General features: G+C 47.9%; 2 protein-coding genes across 15 annotated transcripts in view; one reads left to right on the top strand and one right to left on the bottom strand.

Annotated features, from left to right (window-relative positions):
- The window catches only part of RHOBTB2 (Rho related BTB domain containing 2), a 29,770-nt gene extending 24,933 nt beyond the window's left edge, over nucleotides 1-4,837 (top strand). For 12 of the 13 annotated variants that reach the window (XM_046657611.1, XM_046657619.1, XM_046657618.1 and 9 more), the window contains 2 exons: nucleotides 560-665; nucleotides 1,894-4,837. In XM_046657611.1, coding sequence (XP_046513567.1) covers nucleotides 560-665; nucleotides 1,894-2,111 — 324 coding nt within the window. In that variant the 3' untranslated portion in view covers nucleotides 2,112-4,837. Of the gene's footprint in view, nucleotides 1-559; nucleotides 740-1,893 lie in introns of all 13 variants that reach the window. The other variant, XM_046657624.1, reaches the window with a different exon arrangement.
- A 6,888-nt stretch (nucleotides 4,838-11,725) lies between these two features.
- The window catches only part of LOC124237505 (tumor necrosis factor receptor superfamily member 10A-like), a 50,273-nt gene continuing 39,006 nt past the window's right edge, over nucleotides 11,726-22,992 (bottom strand). The window contains exons 3-10 of one of the 2 annotated variants that reach the window (XM_046657212.1): nucleotides 21,594-21,707; nucleotides 20,705-20,816; nucleotides 19,615-19,688; nucleotides 19,426-19,533; nucleotides 18,820-18,851; nucleotides 18,214-18,396; nucleotides 15,639-15,714; nucleotides 11,726-14,241 (exon numbers count right to left, since the gene is read on the bottom strand). In XM_046657212.1, the coding sequence (XP_046513168.1) occupies nucleotides 13,928-14,241; nucleotides 15,639-15,714; nucleotides 18,214-18,396; nucleotides 18,820-18,851; nucleotides 19,426-19,533; nucleotides 19,615-19,688; nucleotides 20,705-20,816; nucleotides 21,594-21,707 (1,013 nt within the window). In that variant the 3' untranslated portion in view covers nucleotides 11,726-13,927. Of the gene's footprint in view, nucleotides 14,242-15,638; nucleotides 15,715-18,213; nucleotides 18,397-18,819; nucleotides 18,852-19,425; nucleotides 19,689-20,704; nucleotides 20,817-21,593; nucleotides 21,708-22,992 lie in introns of both variants that reach the window. The other variant, XM_046657210.1, reaches the window with a different exon arrangement.

The raw sequence follows: 22,992 nt of genomic DNA, 5'->3' as shown, positions 1-22,992 counted from the left end.
ATCTGTTGCGGAGGGAGCCCCTGCCTCCAGGGTAGATGTGGTGGCTGCCTGCCTGAGGTCATCTAAGGGACACTGAGGACTCTCCATCTAAAATCAACTTTCACCTCCTGATTCTCAAATAAGCAAAATCTCCCAGCCTAGCCCCCTCAAGTGCCAGAAATTCTACCACTAAACATGAGTTTATGAAGTGAAAGCAGAGCAGATTTGAGGCTTGCTCACACACCTGGGCGAGTCAGCGCCCTAAGCCTGATTGTCAACACCTGAGTGCAGACTGCTTTGGCCCCTGACGGAGAGAAGGACTGAGGAGGGTGGACATGGCAGGAAGCCACCACTGGGGGCGAGGGGGTCTCTTTGGATCCCAGGGCAGGACAGAGGAGAGGTGGTGGTGGTGTCAAGGAGCATGTCAGATGCCGTCTCCTCAGTTTTGTGTGGGCTCACCTCTTGATGACTGCAGGGCCTTTGCCCACCTGCCCCAAAGCTTCAGGTCTGAGGTGACTGTAGGTGTCTATGCAGACCCGCCCCAGGGTCCCAGCACAGACGCTCTTCTGTCTGTCCCCAGTTCCACTGTGCGTACCAGTTGGCGGACTGGTGTCTCCACCACATCTGCACCAACTACAACAACGTATGCCGGAAGTTCCCCCGAGACATGAAGGCCATGTCCCCAGGTGAGCGTCCCCCGAGACATGAAGCCCATGTCCCCAGGTGAGCGTCCCCCGAGACATGAAGGCCATGTCCCCAGGTAAGCGTCCCCCGAGACACGAAGGCCATGTCCCCAGGTGTGCATTCCCATAGGACCTGTTCCTCCTCCCTCACGCTGCAGGGGCCTTAACTTGGGTCCAAATCGCCACTTGACCCCAGAGCACCTGGAGGCTGCCTGAGATCCTTGGGCTTAACTTGACCTTGTAGGTGGGGAGCAGCCTGCAGAGGTGCATGCAGCCAAGCGGAGGGGGCCCAGGAAAGCGCTGGCCCGGAGGGCAGGGCTGCTGGGGGCCTCAGGCAACTCACTACCTCCCTGGGCCTGTTTCTCACAGGTACAAAGAGCGTGCTGGGCTAGAGTTGGTATTTTTCAGATTTTTTGGACAGGACTCCACAATAAGAAATACATTTTATATTGTGAGCCAGTACAGATACTGAAAAATATATAAATTGTTTTTAATGCTGCTCATGAGCTGCTACATTGATTTCAAAGCCTAGGAAAGGGCACAAGACACGGCGTGGACAGCACAGGTCCACATCTCCTCAGAGGTCCCTGCGGCCTGTCTCTGCGCCCCTAATGACTCGGGCCCTGGGGCCAGGCAGGAACTGACTGCAAGGGCTCCAGGGGGAGGTGTCGCTGCCCCCCAGTTCCCGCTACTTGGTTCTGCAGGTCTTCACCGGGGGCTCCCCTCTGCCGGACCCTCCTCCCTGCCACCAAGTGTCGCTGCGCCCCACCAGGGCGCTCGCCCCGCTCTCTCCTTGTTACCCTTCTGGTGTTTTCCTTCTAAAGCAAAGCTCCAATCGCCTCACGCCTCTGATTTCCAACCCTCCGTGGCCCACACGCCTTCCAGCATAGGAGCAGAGCCCTCAGCTAGCATGCCCTCCTGTAGCCTGTGCCCGCTCCCCGGAGCAGGAGCCCTGCTCTCACCCGCGCCCCTCCCGCATCCTCCATCTCCGCCCGCGGGGGTCCTCCCTGTGCTAGAAGCTCGGCCCAGGCACCACTGCCTCCGGCGGCCAACGGCCCCTCCTTCGCCGGGCAGTTGACCTGTCGGGCGCTCTGCAGCTCGAGGCGGGGCATCTGAAGGCAGGGCCCGGGCCGCACTGAAGGCCCTGCAGGTCCCCGGACGCCCTCCGCGTCCCACTGCTCTCTGGCCCCTTCTGCCCTCCTTCTAACCAAGCCTGCTGCGTTCTCTCCAGAAAACCAGGAGTATTTTGAGAAGCACCGGTGGCCGCCCGTCTGGTACCTGAAGGAGGAAGATCACTACCAGAGGGCGCGGAAGGAGCGGGAGAAGGAGGACTATCTGCACCTGAAGCGGCAACCCAAGCGGCGGTGGCTGTTCTGGAACAGTCCTTCCTCGCCATCCTCATCGGCGGCCTCCTCGTCGTCCCCGTCTTCCTCCTCGGCCGTGGTCTGAGATGCTGCCACCCTCTTCTGACCCTGCTGCTGTCGTCCCCACTTGCCCTTGCCCCTCTGCTCTTCTGCATCGCCCCCTCCACCCTCCAGGGACAAGGGGACCCACATAACCGGGACCCTGAGGGCGGAGCTGTTCTCACCAGCCAACACAGCGCAGCAAGAGAGGACGGGCCTTGTGGATCAGGACAGGGACTCCCTGCACAGGTCCCCAACCCAAAGCAGGGCAGGTGACAGCAGCTGGGAGGTGGGGAGCAGGGAAAGAGCTGAGAGTTCTGGCATCTTGTCTCTGGGTTGGAGAACCCTAGAGTCGAAGGGAAAACTCTCCCAGCCATGAGGCTGAGTGTCTTGGTCTGTGGAGGCGGCCTCCTCCCACTGAGCCACGGTGTGCACGCAGGGAAGGTCCTGTCCCTATTGCCACTGATTTTCCACTGATGGACTTGATGGTTGCAAATGTTTTGTGGGCATTTCCATACGGAGTCTACTCAGATCCTCACTGGAGAAGTCAGGGTAGAAATTAAGCCTTCAGAGCCCAACTCAAGGCTTCCACATCCTGGGCTGTAGCTCCCAGATGCCACAAGTGGGAGGCTTGCACGCTGCCAGCCTCCCTCTCAGGGCTGTCGGCAGCCAGGCCTGGTACAGGGTGGCGGAGGTGGTTGGGAGCTCTGGCCTATCAGGAGTGCCTCCTGGTGCCATGAGGAAGTTCTCCCTCCTCCCTCCTTCACCGCTCAGATGTGGAGATGGGTACCAAAGGAGGCAGCCGGAACGGGGGAGAGAGAAGAGGGGGTGAGGGGGTCTGGGCACAGCAATCCCATGCTCCTCTGGGCTCTTCCCCTCGCCTCTGGTTAGCACGGCTTCTTATGGAGTGGGGTAAAACTAGCAAAAAATCCTAAACAACGACAAACAATCACCACCAATGAAAACACTCTAGCCTCTATTCCCTCGAAGAAAGGAAAACAGAAGACCCTGTATAGCTTACATCTTTATAAAGCTAAAGAGGAGACCCGTGTTGATGAGATAAAGGTTTAGGTTGTAGAATTGATTCCAGTGCCTGTCAGGAAAGAACCTGTCACCTGCTGTGGCTGAGATTGCCCTGGCCCTGCTGGCTGGCTCTGCGGGGCAGCACCCATCCCATGCCTTCAGCATGAAGGATTGAGGTTTCAGGGGGCAGGGAAGGGGTGGTCTCAGGGCTCCAACATGGCATTGGACCCTTGTTTTTGCCCATGATGAGAAACAGATTATCCTCTTCACCTTCAGAGGGTGACTCCACAGGATGTGAATGTGTTGGGGGTGGGGGGTTGGGGTAGGAGTCAAAGGTCAGGTAAAAGGGCACTGACTTGGAGACTAGGAGTCCCTGTAATGAAGGATCACAGGGCATGACTTTCCTTAGTGCTGGTTTAGGATAGGTAAAAGGGAAAGAGAAAAAGGGAGACTAAAGCAGGAGCAAAACCAAGATCAGCTTGTGGGGAAAAGCTGGGCCATGCCGACCCTTCCTGTTTTCTAGCCCTGCTCCATATTGCTCCCCCCACACCCTTCTTAGACCGGGAAGAGTCTCTCTGATAAGGGGTGGAGCCAGCGAGACAGCTCCTGGGCTCACCTCACCTCAGAAAGATGCTTTAAGAAGAGGGTCTGGCTTTAGGTCCCACGGCCCTGGGATGGGCTCCACCACCAAGAGTCTGGCTTTAGGTTTGGGATAGAGCAAACCCAGAAACAGAGGAAACCTGTGCAACATTTTTGTGGTGCCAAGACTTAGAGGTTTGACGTCACGTCTTTGTCAAGAGGAGGAGCAGGAGGTGGCAGGTCTAGAGTGACTATGACCACTGTTGTCCGAGCCCCAGACTTCTCCAAGGCTATGGCTGCCTCCCCTCCAAGTCCTCCTGCAGGGTGGCTGGCTGGGAAGCCAGACGTGTGCTGCCCTCTACTGACTGGTCAGCCTCCCTTTCACTGAGCCTGCAGGCTGTAGCTTCTGGGTGAAGCTGAGGAGCCAATGGGCAGGGGCAGGAGGCTGAGGACCCGAGGGGAGGACCCAAGGGGAAGACTGCTCTGGGAAGAGGGACAGGGGTGGGGCCACGGGGCCTCCCAGGGACTCTGGGTAAGAGGGAGAGCCGAGGCCTAAAGAGCAAAAGGAGGGGAAATGGGTCTCCAGGAGCTTGCAGGGCTGAGCCATCTGACCCACTGATGAGAATGCAGTGGGGAGAGAAAGTGAAGGTGGCCCAGGAGGTGCAGGAAGCCCACAGGAGAGGGGCCACAGAATGACCCCAGCAACTAGGGTGGACTCACCCCTCAGGGACCCACCACCCCCTTCCCAAATGCTGTGTCAGAGCCAGCCTGCACCACACTAGAGCCCAGCAGGCCCAGGTGCAACCCAGAGACACCACCTGGGGAGGCTGTGGGGGAGCCAGGCCAAGACTAGTGTCCCTCTCCCAGGGGGAAGGGCAGGGAGGTGAAGGAGGGGCAAGATGCTGAATTCCAGTTCCTCAGGAACCTGGCACTTGGAGATCCAGAGTCAGCAGGAAACCCACCCATGCAGGGCAAGCCTGGAGGCACAGAGGGGAGAAGGGAAGGAGCAAGTCCCACAGCAAGAATACACACCCTTGCACTTGTGTCACTCGGAGCTGCTTCAGAGGAGAATGGGGGGATGGGGGAGAAAAAACCCACACCTCTTTTTATATAAGGTTTCATATTTAATTTGGTCATGAGTTCATAAATACATGAGTATTTTGTACCTAACGGCCTTCCTCGTAGTCTTTGATATTTCCAACAAGCTCTTCAAAGGTGGGACCTTCCAGTGGAGAGAAGCATGAAAGGATCCCCAACCATTAATGCAATACTTATTAAATGCCTACCGTGTGCTATTTGGCTGGATAAAAGACAGTTTTCTTGAGAAAGAAGAACAAAGTTGGAGGCATCATGTTCCCTGATTTCAAATTATATTACAAAGCTATAGTAATGAAAACAGTATGGTATTAACATAAAAACAGACACATAGATCAATGGAATAGAATAGCCCAGAGATATACCCATGCATATATGATCAATTAATTTATGACAAAGGAACCAAGAATATACAATGGGGAAAGGACAGTCTCTTCAATAAATGGTCTTGGGAAAACTGGACCATCTTACACAATACACAGAAATTAGCTCAAAATGGATTAATGTAAGACCTGAAACCCTTGAACTCATAGGAGAAAACATAGGCAGTAAATTCCTTGATATATGTGTTGGCGATGATTTTTTGAATCCGACACCAAAAGCAAAAATAAGTGGTACTACGTTACACTAAAAAGCTTCTGCAAAGAAAAGGAAACCATCAACAAAATGAAAAGGCAACCTACTGAATGGGAGAAGCTATTTGCAAGTCATGTCTCACAAGGGGCTAATATCCAAAATATAGACGGCCCCTGACTTAGGATGGTTCAACTTAGAATTTTTCTACTTTATGACGGTGTGAAAGCGATACACATTCAGTACACACCGTACTTGGAAGTTTGAACTTCGCTCTTTGCCCGGGCTGGCGCTTTGGGGGACAGTCCTGTCTTGTGATGCTGGGCAGCGGCAGCTGCAGCTGCCAGTCAGCCCCGCAATCACGAGGGTGAACAACCGATACACTGACAGCCACCCTGTCCCCACACAGCCATCCTGCTCGTCACCCTCAGCGCAGAGTTCAGTACGTCACAGGAGACGTTCAGCACGGTCTCATAGACGAGGCTTTGTGTTAGAGGCCTCTGCCCAACTGTGGGCTGAGGTAAGAGTCCTGAGCACGTGTGAGGTAGGCTGGGCTACGCTGCGATGGTCGCTAGGTTAGGTCTATTACGTGCATTGTCGACTTAATGATATTTTCAACTTCCGATGGATTTATCAGGATGTAACCCCATTCTAAGTCGAGGAAGGTCTGTATGAAAAGAACTTACAGAACTCAATAGCAAAAAACCAAATAATCCAATTAAAAAATGGGCAGAAGACCTAAATAGACATTTTTCCAAAGAACGCAACAGCTACATGAAAAGATCCTCAATATCATTAATCATCAGGGAAATGTGAATCAAAACGCAATGAGATAGCACCTTATACCTGTTAGAATGGCTACTGTCAAAAACACCAGGTTTCGGTTCAAGATGGCAATGTAGGAGGATCCTAAACTCACCTCCTGCCACAGACACACTGAATTTATGGCTATATATGGAACAATTTCCTCTGAAAAAAACCTAAAAACTGGTGGAGTGACTCCTTCACATCGAGTAAACAAGAGAGAAACCGCATTGAAGCAGGTAGGAAAGGCTGAGACGCAATCCCACCCCTGGTGCAGTGACCCACAATGGCGAGGGAACTCAAAACCCTGAGTTTCTCCCTGAGGAGTGAAGTGTTAGTACTCCATATTGGGCACCTCAGCTTTTAAGACCAGCACCCGAGAGATGAGCCCTCAAAACATCTGGCTTTGAAGACCAATGGGACTCCTGCCCACGAGACCCACAGGATGGTGGCAAACTGAGAAACATCTCTTAAAAGGCCCATGTGCAGACTCACCCACCCCAAGGCACAGCACAGAAGCAGCCCTTTGAAGAGTGCCCAGGCTTTGTGTGAAAGACTCATTTCCTAAGTTTAAAGCATTGGTCTAATGGGCAAGAGATTCTCTCCAGGGATGGAGGCTAGGGGGGCACCATCTTCCTGCTCTCCAGTAGGCATCATCTTTTTCTCCCCTTTTTTTCTTTTTCTTCTATTTTTTCTTTTTCTCATCCTTTTTTTTCCTTTTTTGGTGAGTGCCATCTTCATGCTCTCCCTTTGCTGTGCTCCAGAATGCCAGTATCTTCCAGAGGGTAGCTTCTACACACATCTGGTGACCCAGTTTTTGTGGCTGCCACCCAGGGGATGCCCCTTGATTGCCTGGCCATGAAGGCCAGGGGGCTTGTGTTCTTGGGTCCCATGGGGCTGTAAAAATCAGAGAAACAGTTCTTGGCAGACTGTCACTCCCAGGGCACTGCACAGAGAGAAAACTGAGGCACAGCCCTAGTTTTTATCAGAAAGAGGCCTATCTGCTTGTCCAGGAGCTTTGGCCTGAGGAGCAGGCTGGTTTGGCACACTTACAGGGGCTTTGGAGGGGCTCTCCGAGAATGGAGGCCAGGGTCACCATCTTTGTGCTTTTCCCTTGCCTCACTAGAGCTCCCTAGTATCTCTCAGAATGAAGCTTGTACACTTGTCTGGAGCCCTGATTTTTGAGAATGCTGCCCAGGGGACATCTCCAGATCACCTGGCTCTGGGGTCAGCGGGGTTTACACTTGCAGTCCCACAGGACTGTATATATCTGTATCCTTTAAAAGCTGTTTCCTGAGGTTCTGTCTTCCAATCAGCCTGAATCTAGGTGCTTACTGTAATCCAGCTAGTGGGACACTGACTGGTCTTGGCACACCCTAATCTACTGGGAGCTGTTAAACATAAAATAGGCTGCTTGGACAAGCACAAAGATTTGAGAGATGACCAAGAGTCAGGGCAGGGTTGAACAATAATGTTCATCATCTACACAAGGCCAACTCTTCAAGACTGGGAGAAGTGGTTGTTTCATCTAACATGTAGAAACCAACAGAGAGTGAAGCAAAATGAAAAAACAAAGGAATATCTTCCAAATGAAAGAACAAAATAAAACCTCAGAAAAAACCTTAATGAAACAGAGATAAGCAATTTAACTGATAAAAAGTTCAAAGTAATGGTTATAAAGATGCTTACTGAACTCAGGAGAAGCATGAAGACAGTGAGAGCTTCAACAAATAGATAGAAAATATGACAAAGTTCCAAACAGAAGTCACAGAGCTGAAGAATACAGTAACTGAACTGAAAAATACACTAGAGGGGCTCAACATCAGGCTAGATGAAGCAGAAAAAAGGATCAGTGAACTCAAAGACAAGGCAGAGGACCTCACCCAATCAGAGCAGCAAAAAGAAAAAAGAATGAAAAATAGTGAAGATAGCTTAAGGGACTTATGGGACATCAATTGGGCCAACATTCACAGTATAGGAGTCCCAGAAGGAGAAGAGAGAAAGGGGCAGAAAACTTATTTGAAGAAGTAATGGCTGAAAACTTCCCTAACCTAGAGAAAGAAACAGACATCCAGATCCAGGAATCCCAGAGAGTTCCAAACAAGATGAATCCAATGAGACCCACATCAAGCCACATTATAATTAAAATGTTAAAAGTCAAAGACAAGGAGAGAATCTTAAAAGCAGCAAGAGTAAAAACGACTTGTTACCTACAAGGGAACCCCCATATGACTATTTTTCAGCAGAAACTTTGCAGGCCAGAAGGGAGTGGTATGATATATTCAAAGTGCTAAAAGAAAAAAATTCCAACCAAGGATACCCTACCTGGCAAAGTCATCATTCAGAATTGAAGGAGAGATAAAGAGCTTTCTAGACAAGCAAAAGCTAAAGGATTTCATCTCTAGTAAACCAGATAGTAATAATAAATAATTATTTAAAAACTATAAAAATAAAAATAACTGTAACTACAATAATTACTTAAGGGATACACACGATAAAAACATGTAAAATCTGACATCAAAAACATAAAATATGAGAGAGGAGAGTAAAAGTATAGAGCTTTAGAAAGCATTCAAACTTAAGTTATTATTAACTTAAAAAAGAATGTTATAAATATAACTTGTTATATGTAAGCCTCATGGTAACCACAAAGCAAAAACCTATAGTAGACACACAAAAGTTAATGAGAAAGGAATCTAAGCATACCATTAAAGAAAGTCATCAAACCACAAAGAAAGCAGGAGAAGAAGAAAGGAACAGAGGAACTACAAAACAGCCAGAAAACAATTTAAAAAATGGCAATAATTTCATACCTATCAATAATTACTTCAAATGTAAATGGACTAAATTCTCCAATGAAAAGACATACAATGACTGAATGGATAAAAAAACAGGAATCATCTATATGCTGCCTACAAGAGACTCACTTCAGATGTAACAACATATACAGACTAAAACTGAAGGCATGGAAAAAGATATCCCATGCAAATAGAAATCAAAAGAAAGCAAGGTAGCTGTACTTATATCAGACAAAATAGACTTTAAAACAAAGACTGTAATAAGAGACAAAGAAGGGCATTACATAATGATAAAGGAGTCAGTCCAACAAGAGGATATAACATTTGTAAATATTTATACACTTAACATAGGAGCACCTAGGGGCCAGCCTGGTGGTGAAGCAGTTAAGTGCGCACATTCTGCTTCGGTGGCCCGGGGTTTGCCACTTAGGATCCCAGGTGCGGACATGGCACCGCATGGCAAGCCATACTGTGGTAGCTGTTCCACATATAAAGTAGAAGAAGATGGGTATAGATGTTGGCTCAGGGCCAGTCTTCCTCAGAAAAAGGAGGAGGATTGGCAGATGTTAGCTCAGGGCTAATCTTCCTCGGGAAAAAGAAAATAGGAGCACCTAAATATATAAAGCAAATATTAACAGACCTAAAGGGAGAAATTAGACAGCAATACACTAATAGTAGGGGACTTTACTACCCCGTTTACATCAATGGGCAGATCATCTAGACAGAAAATCAATAAGGAAATGCTGGCTTTCAATGACACATTAGACCAGATGGACTTAACAGATATATACAGAAATTCCATCCAAAAGCAACAAAATACATATTCTTCTCACATGCACATGGAACGTTCTCCAGTATAGATCATATGTTAGGCAACAAAACAAGTCTTAACAAATTTAAGAAGACTGAAGTCATATCAAACATCTTTTCCAACCACAATGGTATGAAATTAGAAATAAATTACAAAAAGAAAATGGAAAATTTACAAATATGTGGAGACTAAACAACATGCTACTGAACAACCAATGGATCAATGAAGAAATAAAAAAATGAAATAAAAAATACACTGAGATAAATGAAAATGGAAATACAATATAGCAAAACTTATGGGATGCAGGAAAAGTAGTTCTAAGAGGGAAGTTCATAGCAATAAATGCCTACCTCAAGAAACAAGAAAAATCTCAAATAAAAAACCTAACTTTACACCTCAAGGAACTAGAAAAAGAAGAATAACTGAAGCCTGAAGTTATCAGAAAGCAGGAAATAATAAAGATCAACGCAGAAATAAATGAAATAGAGACTAAAAATATAATAAAAAAGATCAACAAAACCAATAGTTGGTTCTCTGAGAAGATAAGCAAAATTGAAAACCTTTAGTTAAACTCACCAAGAAAAAAAGAGGGCTCAAATAAGTAAAATCATAAATGAAAGAGGAGACGTTACAACTGATACCACAGAAATACAAAGGATCATAAGAGACTACCACGAACAATTATACACCAACAAATTGGACACCCCAGAAGAAATGGCTAAATTCCTAGAAACATACAACCTTCCAGAACTGAATCATGAAGGAATAGAAAATTTGAACAGACTGATTACTAATAAGGGATTGAATCAGTAATTTAAAAACTCACTACAAACAAAAGTCTAGGACCAGACAGCTTCACTAGTGAATTCTATCAAACATTCAAAGAAGAATTAATACCAACTCTTCTCAAACTCTTCCAAAAAACAGAAGAAGGAAGCTTCCAAAAACAAAAATTAACTCCAAAAGTCTTGAATGTAAGACCTGAAACCATGAAATTCCTAAAAGAAAACAGAGGTGGTAAGCTCCTTGACATTGCTCTTGGTGATGATTTTTTGGATTTGACACCAAAAGCAGAGGCAACAAAAGCAAAAATAAACAAGTGGGACTACATCAAAGTCAAAAGCTTCTGCACAACAAAGGGAACCATCAACAAAATGAAAAGACAACCTACTGAATGGAAGAAAATATTGGCAAATAATACAGCTGATAATAGGTTAATATATATATAATATATGTTATATATTATACATCCAAAATATATAAAGAACTCACCCTTAAATAAATAACTCACAAATAAATAAACTCATGCCTAAATGAAGAACTCATACAACTTAATAGCAAAAAAACCCAAAAAACCCAATCCAATTAAAAAATGGGCAGAGGATCTGAATAGACATTTTCCTAACGAAGGCATACAGATGGCCAACAGGTACACGAAGAGACCCTCAGCATCACTGATCCTCAGGGAAATGCAAATCAAAACCACAATGAGATATCACCTCACACCTGTTAGAATGGCTATTATCAAAAAGAAGATAACAAGCATTGGTGAGGATGTGGAGAAAAGGGAATCTTTGTGCACTATTGGTGGGAATGTAAGTTGGTGCAACCACTATGAACACAGTATGGAGATGCCTCAAAAAATTAAAAATAGAACTACCATATGATCCAGCAATTCTACTTCTGGGTATTTATCCAAAGAAAACGAAAACACTAACTCAAAAAGATATCGGCACTCCCATGTCCATGTTCATTGCAGCATTACTCGCAACAGCTGAGATATGGAAGCAACCTAAGTGTCTATCAACGGATGAATGGATATGGAAAATGCTGTGTACACACACTCGAATATTATTCAGCCACGAAAAAGAATGAAATCTTGCCATTTGCAACAACAAGGAAGGACCTTCAGGGTATTGTGCTAAGTGAAATGTGACAGAGAAAGAGAAATGCTGTGTGACCTCACTTATATGTGGAATCTAAAACAAACAAACTCAGCTCACAGATACAGAGAACAGACTGGTGGTTGCCAGAGGTAGGGGGTAGGGGTGGGAGAAATGGGTGAAGGGGGTCAAAGGCAAAAATAAAAATGAATAAATACTGTGCATTACTGAGCAGGAGCAGCAATAATAACAAGGAACACCGAGTGTGAAGGAATAGATCAAATATTCAAATAAAGAAACAAATTTTAACAGAAACTGGAATATATTTAAAATTAAACAACAGTAAGACATATAAAGGAAAAATAAATAAAACAAACAAAAAAATAACTTCATGCTCTCATGAGGCTTACCTTAAATGAACACAGGTGACAAGCACTGACATGGCTAACACTTTAGATGGGCACTCAAGTTCTCTGAGAAAGGGACCACTGAATCTCGACTGGCAAAAACTCAAGGCTCCACCCAAAGCTATAAGGCCAGAGTGGCCCGCACTGAGGGAACAGCTAAGGCAGGAAATACCTGTCTTTCGGGAAAGCAAGTGGGAGAGGGATGTAAGCCCTAAGGCCGTGGAGGCTGTGCCCCCACCCAGCTCCACTAGAACACCAGCACCCTGAGCGTGCCTAAAAGTTCAGGCAATTCCAGTTGCAGCCAGCCACGCTAGTCTTGGAACAAGACAACACACAAAACTTTGAGATGAAAAAGACCAAAAACCCTGAGAATTTCTACCTCCACAACTTTATCTTGTCATGACTGGAATACTACAGCGATAGTTATGGTGGAAGGAGGGCTCAAGTGGTTACAAAGTATTTTAAAAAGTAAGAGAAAGTGATACAAGAACAAAACTCCAAAATATCAGCCATTTTAGGCCCAATTCTCAGTGTCTAAGAATTAGTATTTACGTGTTAAGTCAGATGCTTATGGCAGCACTAAGCTCCTCAGATGGGGAACCTGTACCCTGAACAGGCAGTCTTGGGCCTCAGATTCACAGACCAAGAAGTGAGAGGAGATCCAGTGCTGAGTCAGCAGATATTTAGCACAACCCATGAGCACGCAGCAGACCCCAGGAGCAGACCCCATTCTCTCCCTTGAGCCCAGACAGGGCTGAGGGTGCACTAACGTGACCTGAAATGGTACCTGACATAGAACCTATTGCCCCCTCAGATCCAACCCATCTCCCAGCCTCCCCCCGGCACCTGGCACCCACAGACGAGGAGCAGGAGGCCATGCACGGCTGCCCAGTGCAGACACCCAGACACGGGGTGGCACGCGATACCACTTCTCCCCTCTTTGCTCGCTCGCAAACATGTGCCTGTAAATAACATAGATATTCACACACCTATGAAACTGCCAGGTTGAAAAGAGTGGGGTCTTTAGAAGTTGCCGGTCATCTAATCCTGGACAACAAGCTCAAAGTGTGTATGAGGGAGAACTGGAACCCACCAGTGCCCCCCACAGACATGGGGTTTTCAATCCTCCCCTTTGTATTTCTACTCATCTTATGGTCACCTGCTCCCATTCAGGTAACCCATGTAATCAACTTAGTAAGTACCGCTCTAAAAGGGTTTCCGTGCTCATATAAATATATACAAAAATATAAAAATACAAAAATGCCACATAAAATAGACATAAATAAATGCATACACATGAACACGACTGCATCTTACAACATAACAAATACAAGTAAAAAGCACAGTTCTCTTAGGATAAAAAGTGGCATTAACCGAAAAAGAATGATATCCTAAAACAACTGCTCTCAGTATGTATATGAACAGACAACTACACTCTGCATAGAATCTCATTAGACGTGGCATTTCCACAGGTTGCTTATTACACCAAACATTTCATAAAAATTATTCCACCTGGGGCCAGCCCTGTAGCATAGTGGTTAAGTTAGCGTGCTCCACTTCAGTGGTCCGGGGTTCATGAGTTTGGATCCCAGGTGCAGACCTACACACAGCCATCAAGCCATGCTGTGGTGGCATTCCACATACGAAATAGAGGAAGATTGGCACAGATGTTAGCTCAGGGCCTATCTTCCGCACCAAAAAATAAATAAGTAAAAAAATTCTTCCACCTACTTTGAAAAAGTGCTAGAACATTCCAAGAGCTCTATGCTTTCGGATGGTAGAGTTTCTTCAAGTATTGGTCAAGAACTAGGCATGTGTCCAATCGTGTCTTTTCCAGGAGAGAAGGTAAACTAGGGAACCTCTAGTTTCCTAAAGAGATTCTTTGATACTCAGGACACAGCAGAGCCTGCCCCATCTTCCTCATAGACATACTTTCCGGAGGCCAACAGGTGGTCCTGAATTGTCTCCTTCGCATATTTTTCCCCGAGTGTTTCCAAGGCATCCAGCAGGGTGTTGACAGAGGCACTCCGCCCTGTTTTCTTGAGCCAGATCGTCAGCATTGCATACAAGGCATCCTGATGGCTCGTGATTTCAGCTTCCGTCACATCGATCTCATTTTGTGTGAGACCCAACTGCCGCATCAAGCGTTTCCATGACTTAAAGGGCACAATTCTTGGAAAGTAATCAAAGAACAGCTGCAGGCCTAGGTGGGGAAAGCACAGGGACAGTCAGGTGAGCTGGGCCGCCTGCAGAAAGGGCAGAGGACCCTCAGTCAGGCCCAGACCTAATGGAACCTGGTGGAACCTTGTGCGCTCCCCCTGCTCTGAGCCTGCTGCTCTGCCTCCCTTACCTGCTTCCCATCAGCAAAGGATCAGGCCACGCTGCCTGGGCCCCACCTGGGCCCAAGTCACTGCGGGGAGTCAAGGTCAACAGAGAATCCTGCCCTAAGGGAGGCTGAGAGCCCACCTGGGAGGGGAGACGGATGTCATGGAGGGAGAAAGCAGTATGTGGCGTGAGACAGACCGGGTGCAACAGGTCCTCAGAGGAGGGAACCCGCTCAGGCTGTGCCCATCAAGCAAGGGACGTCCCAGGGCTGCCACACCTGCCCCTGTGGAGGCAGCAAGGTCTCTGGCTTTACACCCGGCCTGGGCTCCGTCACTGACACTGTGGCAGAGCGAGATGAGGACAGACAGACTCTGAGCCAGAATTTAACCTGTGAGATGGAGCAGACACCACTCATCTCGTGGGACCGTACTACAGTGCACACCACCACCCACAGGTATATAAGGCAAGCCAGGCTACTTGTTTAAATGTTGATAATAGCTGCATTGAAGAAAATAAAAAGAAACAGGTGATATTAATTTTAATAATACAGTCATGCGCTGCATAATGACTTTTCAGTCAGTGATGGACCACATATACGACAGTGGTACTACCATAACATTAGTACCATATAGCCTAGGTGTGTAGTAGGCTGTGCCATCCAGGTTTGTGTAAGTGTACTCTATGATGTTTGCACAATGGCAAAATCACCTATTTCTCACACAATGCATTTCTCAGAATGTATCCCAATCGTTAAGTGACGCATGACTGTATATGGTACTAACTCGATAGCTACAAAATATTATCATTTAACATGCAATCAATAAGCAAAAAATTACCAATGGGATATTTTATATTCCTATTTTGTGCTAAGATTTGAAATCTGGTTTGTAGTTTACAATTACAGCTCATCAAATTTGGCCTAGCCACAGGTCAGGTGCTCGGAGCCTCCCGAGGCCAGTGGGTGCCCTGCTGGTCAGCTTAGCCCCTTAGGAAGCCCTCAGTGTAGGGGAACCTGGCACTGAACAACAAAGGAGAACAGAGTATGGTGGAGGAGGGAGAGACAGGGAGGTGCTAGCAGATGTTGTTGGGGACAGAGGGGTGCAGTGAGGGGAGAAGAGGTGGGAGAGCCTCCTCTTAAGGGTCCCGATGGCCCAGTGACAATCAGCATAGGCCCCCTGTGTCCAGCATCCCCTGCTCTGTACTTCCCTAACAGCTAAGACACAGCAGGAAGGATACTGACCCTCTTCCCTCCACTGCCCCGAATAAAACACTCACTTTCAGTGGGGTCTGCACCGTTGGCTGGAACCAGCAGCCTCCTTCTCATCTGAGACCCTTCAGCTCCTGCAGGTCCCTGTGAAATACAGTGGAGACTGCCCTCGGGTCGAGACAAGAGTCCTAGATCTCAGACCTGAGCCTGACAACCAGCCAGCCGTGTGGCCTGGGGCAGCCACCTCGCCTCCCAGGTCTCCATGGAAATGGAGAGGAACCTCCCACTCCGTGCAGCTCTCAGGCTGCGTGTGCTTGTGTGCTCACGGAGGCCCACCCTACCTGCATAATGCCCACTTCTCAAGTGTCGTTCCAGCTCTGACAACTGTATACACCCAAGTAACCATCACCCAATCAAGACATGGAACATTCTCTCCACCCCACACAGTTCCCTTCTGCCCCGTGCAGTCCATCCCCACCCACCCCATCAAAAGAGTCAGCCCACCACAGGCTTTTATGTGACTCAAAGGAAGAAGATAGATGGGGGCACTTTGGAAAATCAAAAGTAAAGGTTTATTCCATTAATGCAAAGATAGTTTCAGCAATAACAGTGTACTATTTAAATAGTCTAAATAAGAGAATGAAAGCATTAGATAGTCTCCATGGAGTATGGAAAGGTATTTTGTAAAATTAAATATGAATTCTGATTTTTTAAAAACACCTCAAAATAGGATAAGATCCTATTTTGCATCCATAGTGCACTCATAATGATAAGATTTTCTATATGAAACCAAGAGTCAACATCATTCCTAAGGAAATATTGGAGGCCTTCCCAATGAAATCAAATCAAGACGAAAACACCTGCCTTCTCTCAGCATCTCTGAACATTTGTTCTCTAAGTCCTGGGCCATGCAGCAAGACGGGAAACACAAATGAGGCACGACCCGAGGAAGCGGGCAGAAACAGTCACTATTTTAGATGTGATTATATATTTTTAAAAAGCTCTATGGTGTAAACTGCAATATTTAAAAAAGAATGTATGTCTTGCTAAACAATAAATTAAAAAATAGAATTATAAGAGGATCCAACCGATAAGACAACAAAACACATAAGGTACAAAGAAACAGCTTTGACAGGAAACAGGAGTAATTTATCTGAAGAAAAACACAAATCTTAACTGAGTCATAATAAAACCCTTGACTTGAAATGCTATCTTCTTTGATAAGAAAAATATTTAATATTGACAAGATCTCAATTCTTCCTAGATTAATTTATGAATTTAAGATGATATAAAAAAATTCCAATGATTTTTTTGGGGTGGAGGAAATCTTATAAAATAATTCTAAATTTTATCTGGGTAAAAATAAATTTTGAAAAAGGAAAGAAGAGTTATTTGCTCTCCCAGATATTAAGACATATTAGAAAGTTTCATTTGGTGGGATATTGTACACAGATGGTATTTGCATAAAGATTTAAGCCAAGAACCACAAACAATTATGTCTCGTGGTTATGTGAAATGAAAAGAGCCAGGGGCTGAGAGCCAGGGGCAAGAGCAGGAGTCGGTCACTGCCCACTGAGAACCTTTCTGTACCACTGACAGTTTCTCACTGTGGATATGTATTAACCACATTGAAAAAAAGTGAAAAGTGATCAATCCGGATGAAGGGATTATTGGCCTTTTTTGTTTGTTTCCTTTTATACTTTCTCTTTATTTAAAAAGAATGTAATATAGATGCAGAAAAGGAACAGAAAGGAGCACTCTAATTACAAACAGGATCATTGTCAATGCAAACATTTCACAAGTGATAATGGAGGGACCAGAAGCAGAGAGATGTGTGAGCATCAGCCGCTAAACGGAGTTGGAGGAGGGAGGGGGTGAGTCAGAATTCAGGGGGCACCTCACGACATACCATATCACAAAATAAATCCCATTTAGATGATATTTCTATGTGATAAAAATCGTTATTAAAGAAAAAACCTCTGTAAGAAATGAGAGAATTTCATCCTATCTTATACTGGGGGAAATGACTTTTCAAGCTTATGAGGAATGAAAAATTAAACGTTTCTACAGATTTACTACTCAATGTCACATCGAAACTGATGAGCTGATATGAACCAAACTGGATATGTGTGTGTGTGTGTGCATGCATCCAGCAAAAACTACTTCTACACATTAACCTAGAAATCCTACTTCTTCTAAGAAGCCACAATACAAATATGATCAGATATCTGGACTAAGAATTTTTTTACATGTTCAATGTAATAATAATCTTGAAATAAACTTGAAATTCTTAGTGATATGAGGAGTGGCTTAAAATTAAGTAACACACAGTGGAGCACTATGTAGCTGTCATGATTCAACAATCATAGAAGCGCCTGCTCTATGGCTCTTATTCTAGACTCTGGGGATACAGTGAGAACTGGACAGATAGGAAGACCCACACAGGCCACAGGGCTGACACTCTACCATATCCGGGTGGCGGGCTCCTGCACACGCAGCCTCCTCCTCTTCTGGGCCCAGATCTCCCTCCATCACCACTTCCCATGGACAGGAGACCTGACCAGTGCCAGCCTTTCCCTGTTCCTACCACGGTCCTGGGCAAGCAGAAGGGCCAGGGCGCCACATGGCCCATCACCCACTCACCAGCAGACGCTCTGCTTCCCCTGGGGACTGTGCGCTGACACCTGTCGGCTCTGCCTGCTCCTCGCCTTCCAGTTCCTGCTCAGAAACCAGGGTGGACGATGACTCTCTGTTGTTCAGGGTCTCGTTGTAGGCGTTGTCCAGAGCCTCAGGTCTTCTTGGGGGACAGGAGCGCAGGAAAAAGACCTTGGGAAGGCAAAGAGCTGCCTCAGGGGTCCTCACCCACAGCCCCCTGCAGGGCCCCAGGGGACACGGCAGGCTCTCCCCCATCCCCTCCCACGCTGTCCCCCAGGCTGGCCCAGGCTCAGCACATCCAGGACTCGAGGGTCGGCACCCCTGCCTGACGCCCCCGATGCCCAGGGGCAGGGCCATGGGGTGAGGGCGTCTCACAAGCAGCAGGAAGGACAGGACTCGGCACTGCCAACAGGCCTGGGGGCTGCTCACAACGGGCCACTTGACCTCTTACGGTCAGCCCAGGCCCCCAGGCCACTTTAAGAGCCAGGGGCAGCAGTACAGGACAATGGGGACCACATCCACCCAGGGCTTGCTGTGGGCGGGAAGAGGTTCCAGAGGGCCTGATGCGGCCAGATCCTGGAGAAACCAGCTTACTCTGTTTATGCAGTTGGCGGCCACTTCACAACCTAGAAGAGAAGGGGCATCCGCCTTAGCCATGGAGAGGCCTCTTTGCAGCGCCTCCCTGTCCATGGACAGTGCAGGGGCAGGGTGTGGGCTGGGGGCTCAGACACCAAACAAGGAGCCCCGGGCCTGGTGACAGGAGGGGGCCATTCCAACCCCAGGCACCCTGGGGGACGGGGAAATAAAAATAAACACATATAGATCTCTGTTGGGTTCTGCTCTGACCAAAGCTGTGCAGACCCCTGACCCTCTCCTCTTGAGTCCAGGCACCCAGTCGAGGAGCGGACCGCCCCTCTGCCCTGGCCGGGGCCCGAAGGCATGAAGAACTGGCTCTGCCCCCCTGGACTTATCTAGGGACAGGAGGTGACCGTCAGCCCCAAGAAGAGGGCACTGATGTGATCTCGGCCCTCGTGAGGTGCAGGTGAGGTGGGAGATGGAGGGAGATGACAGGAACAAGATCAGAGCGAGACCAGAAAGACCAGGGGGTTCGGGAGTTGGAGGGGAGGGCCCTTCTGTCGGGAGAAACAAAGCGGGGAGTGAGGGAGGCAGAGAGCGTCAGCGCCTCCCCGCCCACCTCACCTTGAAGGATGCGCCTCCGGCAAAGATACACAGTCAGCCCCAGCAGCAGGACAGCCACAGCCACAGCCACAGCCCCGACTACAATCCCGATCACCGGCCATGGATTGCCTGAGGAGCGAGAGGGAGTAGTGGGTAGCCCCACGGTCACTGGCTCTCCAGGAACCGGGGCCTCCCCACTGGCCTGGGTACCTGATCCTTGGTGGACACACTTGAGGTCACTCCAGGGGGTACAGGGACTGGCCTCAACCATCCCATCAGGGCACCTGGGCACAGACACAGAAAGGACATGGAGGGGATCGGTGAGGGAGAGCTGGCAAGAGGAGGAGAAAGAGGGCACAACCTCCCGCCCAATGTCCCTAAGAGTGGAGGAAGAGCGGCCTTCTCCTGTCTGCAGGCCCTGGGCCCCTCACTCCCCTGCTGGGTGCCAGAGGATCTGAGCATGCGCACTTCAGCCCCTGGGGCCCCTGCTGAGTGTTCAGAGCTGCACCTGCAGGGGCTGCGCCTTCTCTGCAAGCTGAGCTTCCCTGGCTGCGGGTGGAGCCCTGCATGAGGGGGCATCTCACCCAGGTCAAGGGTCAGAAGCCCTTTAGGCGCCAGCTGAGCCTCATCCTCCATCAACCTTTAATACAAGGAACGTCTTGTCCTCCCCGTGCTGACTATTCCTACCAATCGTGGCCAACACCGGGGTCAGAGAACAGGAAATTACTGCTGGACCCTGAATCCCAGTAACGGGGAAACGCACGTCTCACTGGGGTGACAGGGGCCTGGGCCAGGCAGGCTGAGTTGGCTCAGGGCTTTGTGGGAACCGGGAAGGAGCCACAGGCTAGGTGTCATGGGGGCTCAGCTGTGGTCACATTCGTGTTCACGGGCCCCGCCTGCATAAAAATAATATTAAAAATCACACTTGACGACGCAATTGTTGTAAAGAAGAAGACAAGCCCAGCTGCACTCCACTCAGTTTTCCCTTGTGATTCAGAAGAAACTAAACCTTTTCTGGGGCCACTGAGAGCATCACGGGCCCTACATAGTGGCCCACTGTGCCCCGTGGAAAACTTTACCCGGCCGCAGGGCAAACACGTTGTGAGATCAGGGAAGGGGACACTGCAGGGGCCAGGGTGGGGGCACGCTGATGGATGACGAGCGCCGCTGCAGGCTCAGAAGACCCCACAGGCACAGGGAACCCTGGGGAGGCAGAGGGGCTGCATGGACGAGGACAGAGAGAGGGTGGGGGAACCTGTGTCTTCTGTGGGCTGGGAGCCTCGGCGGCTCCTCGTCTCACCTGCTGCGGCAGGTCTGGCAGACCTCGGGGAAATCTTCTCCGTGGAAAGTGCCACGTTTGCACCGACACTGTGTGTCCTCAGTTCTGGTGCAGTCAGCTATTCGTTCTTCATCTGATGACAAAGGACACGGTTTTGGGGATGTGTTTCCCTCATGTGTCCCTCAACACTTCTTCACCGCCCCACTCCCTCCCGCTCAGCTCCACTCGGTTCACTGCAGCTTTGAGGGTCAGTGGCTGCAGCACACATGTGGGGTACTTAAAGGACAGCCACCATCCACCTGTCACCAACACCCAGAGGTGTAAAAAAAAGGACACGATTCATTATTTAAAGCATCAGGATAGGGAGAAAAATTTTAGCTCACTGGGTCAGTAGGAAGGGCGGGGTATAACCTGAGGGACTGTGGATGGAGAGGAACCCTGGGTGACTCACCAAAACCTAGCCCTGCTGGAGAGGCAGACGGGCCTTAGGCTGTGAAGGCTGAGAGAGGCTGAGCACCTGCCATGGGCACCGACTGCAGGGCCAAGAGGAGCCTGGCCCAGGACCAGACCCACGCCACAGCTCAAATCTAGCCCTTCTCCTGGGCCAGGCTGTTTCTTGTGCTCTAACTACACAGCTCCCTCCATCAAGGGACACTTATTTTCCCACCACTTTCATCTGATGGTTTAAAAGATTTCCCTACCACGTGGCATGCACTGTAAAAATAATTTCTATTCTTATTTTATTGACCTAAGTCATAATCATGCAGCCTGCATGCATCATTAAGACCAAGATGGATTGGATTAAGATGAAGAGCAAGAAGGGTTGGAATCCAGGTGTCCTGACGCCATGTGGGCTGCAATGCCCACCTCATCACCCTTGCACTTGGCGTGGGGTCTCCATGTTCTGTACCTGATTTACATGTAGAGCACGGTAAGCAGGAAGAGAACAGATTCTTGTGACTGGTATAATCCACTCCATCTGTGCATGGTGTACAACTTCTACTGTCTTCTGAAACATGGTATCCTGGGAAGGGAGAGAAAATCTGGTAGGTGAATCCTTATAGGATTCCCAGGGGCTGGCAGTGGTGATTGGGGGACCCCTCTTTCGGCCATCAGTGGAATCCTAACAGGGAAATCCACTCTCTCGGGCTTTGGCCAGTTCATCAATTCTGCATCTACCATACACCCTTGACCAGCATTGTAACAGAAATATATTAAAAGCCAACATGAAATTCAAATACTACAGACGTCACCTTAAAAGAGCAGAAGGAAACAGGTCAAATTTATTTTAACCAATATATTCAAAATAATATCACTTAAACATGTAATAAATTTAAAACATTCAAATATTTTACACTATTTTTTCAGAGTATGTCTTAGAATCCACGGACTCTTTCTCCCTCACAGCACTCACAATTCAGAGTAGCCATATTTCAGGTGCTCAAAACTCTCACAGGCCTAGTGACTACTGTATTGGACAGTGCCACCCAGGTCCCTGGAAAGTCACAGAAGAAAGTCCTAATCTCTGTCCTCAGTGAGCTCCAAGTCAGTGGAAGACACAAACAACAATCAGGGACAAGCCTTCAGTTAAAGTTCCCGCCACCTGCCATGGCAGGAAAATGGGAGGAAAAATGGGTCCCCTATGTAAACAGTCAAAGAATGATCCAAAGAAAGGGGCTTGTGCCCTGTGTGCAGAGGAGTTCTCCAGCCACTGCACTGTGCTCAGTAAGCAGTCGCTCCCCGTTTCCCCCGCCCCGCCCCCGAGAACTACTCACCTATGTCCTGTAGCTCAGAACTAGCCTAGTCTCGACAACCCTACAAGGGAATCATGATTGTCTTTGGCGCATTTCACTGAGCATAATGTTTTTGAGGCTCAGGCGTGCTGCTGCATGTATCAGAATTTCAGTCATTGCAGGAGCTCTCCCTTCCCGGAGCCCATGTCCCGAGGCTAGACTGGCACCTCCAGGACTGCTCCTTCAGGTGACCTCGCTCTCCCCTGAAGGATCAACCTCTCCTTCTCTATATTCATTTTTTCTTTTATCGTAGTAAAATATACGTAACATAAAATTTGCCATTTTACCACTTTTAAGTGTACAATTCAGTGGTATTAACTATATTCTTTGTACAACCACCACCACTATCTATTTGCAAAGATTTTTTCACCCTAAACAGAAACTCTGTACTCATTAAGCAATCACTCCCCGTTTCCCCTTCCCCCTCAGCCCCTGGTAACCGCTCATGTGTTTTCTGTATCTCAGAATTAGTCTAGTCTAGATATCCCTATGAGGGAATCACGCAATGATTGTGTT

This window comes from Equus quagga, chromosome 3 (genome assembly GCF_021613505.1).
Source record: "Equus quagga isolate Etosha38 chromosome 3, UCLA_HA_Equagga_1.0, whole genome shotgun sequence".
NCBI lineage: Eukaryota > Metazoa > Chordata > Mammalia > Perissodactyla > Equidae > Equus > Equus quagga.
Note: the sequence above shows the minus strand (reverse complement) of the source record. Positions and strands in the feature narration are given on the sequence as shown.